The 4,138-nt window shown below is 30.6% G+C and overlaps 1 protein-coding gene across 2 annotated transcripts in view; it reads right to left on the bottom strand.

The window, feature by feature from the left end:
* LOC106464886 (septin-1-like) overlaps positions 1 to 2,925 on the bottom strand; it is a 32,430-nt gene extending 29,505 nt beyond the window's left edge. For both annotated transcript variants that reach the window (XM_013925051.2, XM_013925052.2), the window contains exon 1: positions 2,796 to 2,925. In XM_013925051.2, coding sequence (XP_013780505.1) covers positions 2,796 to 2,819 — 24 coding nt within the window. In that variant the 5' untranslated portion in view covers positions 2,820 to 2,925. The remainder of the gene's footprint in view (positions 1 to 2,795) is intronic.
* Between the last annotated feature and the right edge of the window lie 1,213 nt (positions 2,926 to 4,138).

Below are 4,138 nucleotides of genomic sequence, written 5' to 3' on the forward strand. Positions count from 1 at the left end.
CTTGATAGCAATACTTCAAACTTTCCAATGATACAAGAGCATTTCTCTTGTAACTAACTTAGAAGATTGACAGAATTATGTAGAATAAATATATAGCTTTCGATTGATTATAAAGTTATTGGTACATAAAAGTAGGCGTATATAAAAAGTCTTCTCAAATGATGAAGTGGTGGGTGGAGCCAATATGGTGGGTTCATTAAATATCATGATATCTCAGCAATAATAAAGGTAAGAGGTTCTTATTTTACATTTTAGCTTGCTAATATCTAACATTTGAGTTTCTAATTTGTACAAAACTATAGACTGTATTGTGGGCATCATAAAATGTAATCTGACCAAATCTAGAAGGTCGCATACCAGGTGACACACAAAAATCGATATTTAGCCTTTTTTTTATAATTAGTTTGAAATTAAGAAATTAACTAATGTATAATACTAAAATTTTAATTATAATCTACAATTTGATACCAAACTTATTGACATATGTTTATAAAATAATAGCTAAATAAAATGTTGAGTAAATCTACAAATGTGATGACATACCCTCTAACTCCTACCCGTCACGATAGGGTTAACTAATATCCTTTGTAGAGCTAGGCAAGTAGTGGAATTTGCTAATCAATTACTCACCAATTATAATCACATTCAACTAATCAATTATCCTTACAAGACCTGGATAGTTGGAATAATCAAAAATAGTAATAACCAGAAACATTTATTTCATTTAGATAATTATTTTTTGAGAGTTGTAACACTAACTGATCAAGCTGAATAACCTTGAATTAATTCAAAATAATAAGAAATTACATTGACAAAATTTTTATTATTTGAAGAGTTGAAATAATCAAAAACAGTAATAAGTTTAATCATAATTTTGATTAATCGATTATTTTATGTAACACTAATCAATGTAACCGATGTTGATAGGTAATAGAGTATATTAATTAATCAAGTTAATCACATATCTCCAATTCCATGTGGTACTTTATTAAAAACTTTAGAAAACAAAGAACATGATTTTCATCAACCATATAACAAACTACATACTAAAAAAAATTAATTGATTAGTAAGACAAAATTTCTCTTTACTAAGCCATGCTGGATCTTTTTTATACCGTATTTCTTTACATACATTTGCAAAGCTACTTTTATCACTTTCCATAGTCTTTCTCACTATCATACCAATAAGCAAACTATTCCACAGGTCAACTACCGCATTAGGAAACTAACACTACCAATTGGAGATGTAATTGAAATTTCTACCTCTTAAACTTGTATACCCTAGTCTTATTGGCTACTAATTTCTGAAAAACTATATAGTGTGGTGAAATATCGGTACATATTATTCTTTGCTTTCATTCATGAGGTTCTAGGAATTACTAATGTAGTTTTCTCCCATTCATGCTGTGGTTGCATGACATGCTCCAAGATCAAGACTAGATTACCGATTATCCAGTTCTTCTGAATAATAAAAAAAAGTTAATTCTAATAAAAATGATAATAATAAGAGAAGAATTGATGTTAAAAATTAAATAAACAATACTGTTATTAATCATTACCCTAATTCTGATTTATAAATAAGTTAAATAAAAGTGGTAATTTCAATTCATTTAATCTAGTTCACACCATAACAGTTGTTGTTTATGCAACTAATGATATGAATAGTGTCTGTCTTATCCTAGCTGGCCTGATAAGCCTTAATATTGGTCAAAAGGACTTGTCAGTAATGGATGTGGCACTTGTAATGTGGTTGGCCTAGTATTATATATTCTTCTTTGCTTTCATTCATAAGTTCTAGGAATCATTTGACTTTATGAACCTCAAACATTCAACAATGCTAAAAACCTTGAACATATCAGAGATCTTTACATGTCAAAAGATTTTAACTTATCCTCATACAACAACCCCTCAAACGTGGAATTATCCAACAGGAATCATCTGATTGCTCTGCATTAACATTTTCCAGTCTTGGAATAAATTTTGTAATGCTAGATATTTTACCTTCATCCGACATTTCCACTTTATTCCTATAGGTTAATCACACCAATGTAACAAGTCAGACTTCGATGTTCCTTTTCATCCTTGTATCAGTACTACCACTAATCAAAGTTCACACATGAAAAATTTGGACATTCTATTTAAAATGCAAACATTAAACTTCGAAAAAGAAATTGCTGTTTCAGTATCATTACTTTGATACATATAAGTACCATATTATTAGTCCTACTAGTAATAGTAGTAGAGATAAATTAGTAAATATCATCAATATCACTATCAGGCAAAACACACTCAACAATAGTTACTCTTGAAATCATTGTACAATGCTTCATAGGTTATAACAAATGTTTTATAAATTGCATTTTTCTCTACTCAGTACTCATAACACTAACAGTTAAAACTATAAGTTATAACTAGTAATAGTATAACTTATAAATATAACGATCCCATTGGACTAGAAATTATTAACTTTGATGTACAAAATATAAGCATTCAGTCTTCTCGAATCAACATATTTAATCTCTTCTTATTAATTTCATTCTCAGCATCGTGTAATTCGTGCGAGTGCAGTTTAAATGGTAGTTTAATGCATGTTGTAATATTACTATTAATTACTACTAGTAGTACTATCGTAGAGATTTCACGTGTTTATTCCAATGCCAACTACCATTACTTAGGCCTACTAAGTACCGTTACTTTTGTCTCAAGGCGTTAAACTAAAACTGCAATAACTTTAGATTAAAACATCGTAACACTCTTTTATTTTCTAATTTGTATACAAATACTTTAAATCTCACCTGTCTTGCTGTGTCAGATGCCATGATTTCAAAGGCTTAAAGGGCAATTTAAAAGTTAAATAGGATAGAAACGATGAATTAACGTCGAACACGAAATTCTCTAACCCCATATACCTCAACTAAATAAGAAAGAAGTCAAGATGTTATCTGGCACCAAATTTTGTAGTATTTATTACATTATAAATATATATATATATATATTATTTTCATTTTCCTAGATTAAATTAAAATAAAATATATACATAACTGGGCAATGTTCAACTAAAAGCGGAAATGTTTTATATATTACCACTTTATTTTAATATTGTAGAAAAATCTGAAGTTTTGAAACAGCTATTTGAGGGATAATAGATTCATTTTTGTACAACGTTTTGTTTCTGACAGTAAGATATAATCACGTTCAGAAATAAATATATTATCCCACAAGTAGATGTTTCAAAATTACATATTGTTCGCTAATTAAGTGGGTACCCTTAAAAAGAAAGCGTGTAGAAAGATTATGTATTTTCTTGTTCAGTTGTACAAACGAGAAAATACCGTTTAATTGATAATTATGAAATGATTTCCTTTCTGCTCTTTCATATATTAGTAACATTTCAAAATGATGTTTAAATTTCACTAAGCTGTTTTAATGTTGTATCTCTATTTATTTATTATCTTTCAATACCCTATTATACTGCATAATTCAGAGAACAAAGATTGTTTGTTTGTTTTGAATTTTGCGCAAAGCTACACGAGGACTATCTGCGCTAGCCATCCCTAATTTAGCAGAGTAAGACTAGAGGGAAGGCAACTAGTCATCACCACCCACCACCAACTCTTGGTCTACTTTTTTACCAACGAATAGTGGGATTGACCGTCACATTATAACGCCCCCACGGCTGAAAAGGTGAGCATTTTTGGTGAGATGGGATTCGAACCCGCGGCCTGCAGGTTGCGAGTCGAGCTACTTAACCACCTGCCCATGCCGGGCCAAACAAACTGGTAATTACTTCACTTTAAACCTTTCTTTATTTCCAGTTTTTTTATTATTTGTTTTGAAGATATTGCATGTCTCTCATGAAACAATATGTAAACATTGAAAGAATATGGTAAACACCATAAAGAAGGTGTTTGGGTGCCTCACGAACTCTCCAATGATCATCGTTTCCAACGTGTAAACGTTGCCTCGTCTCTTCTGGCACGTAACGTGCATGAACCATTTTTCGAAAGAATTGTCACCGGTGATAAGAAATGGATTCTCTGTGCGAATATTAAACGCCAAAAACAATAGCTTAGTCCTAGACAAAAACCAATTCCGACCCAAAAACCTGGACTCTATCTGCAGAAAGTGATACTTTGCA

Source organism: Limulus polyphemus, unplaced genomic scaffold, assembly GCF_000517525.1.
Source record: "Limulus polyphemus unplaced genomic scaffold, Limulus_polyphemus-2.1.2 Scaffold1770, whole genome shotgun sequence".
NCBI classification, from domain to species: domain Eukaryota; kingdom Metazoa; phylum Arthropoda; class Merostomata; order Xiphosura; family Limulidae; genus Limulus; species Limulus polyphemus.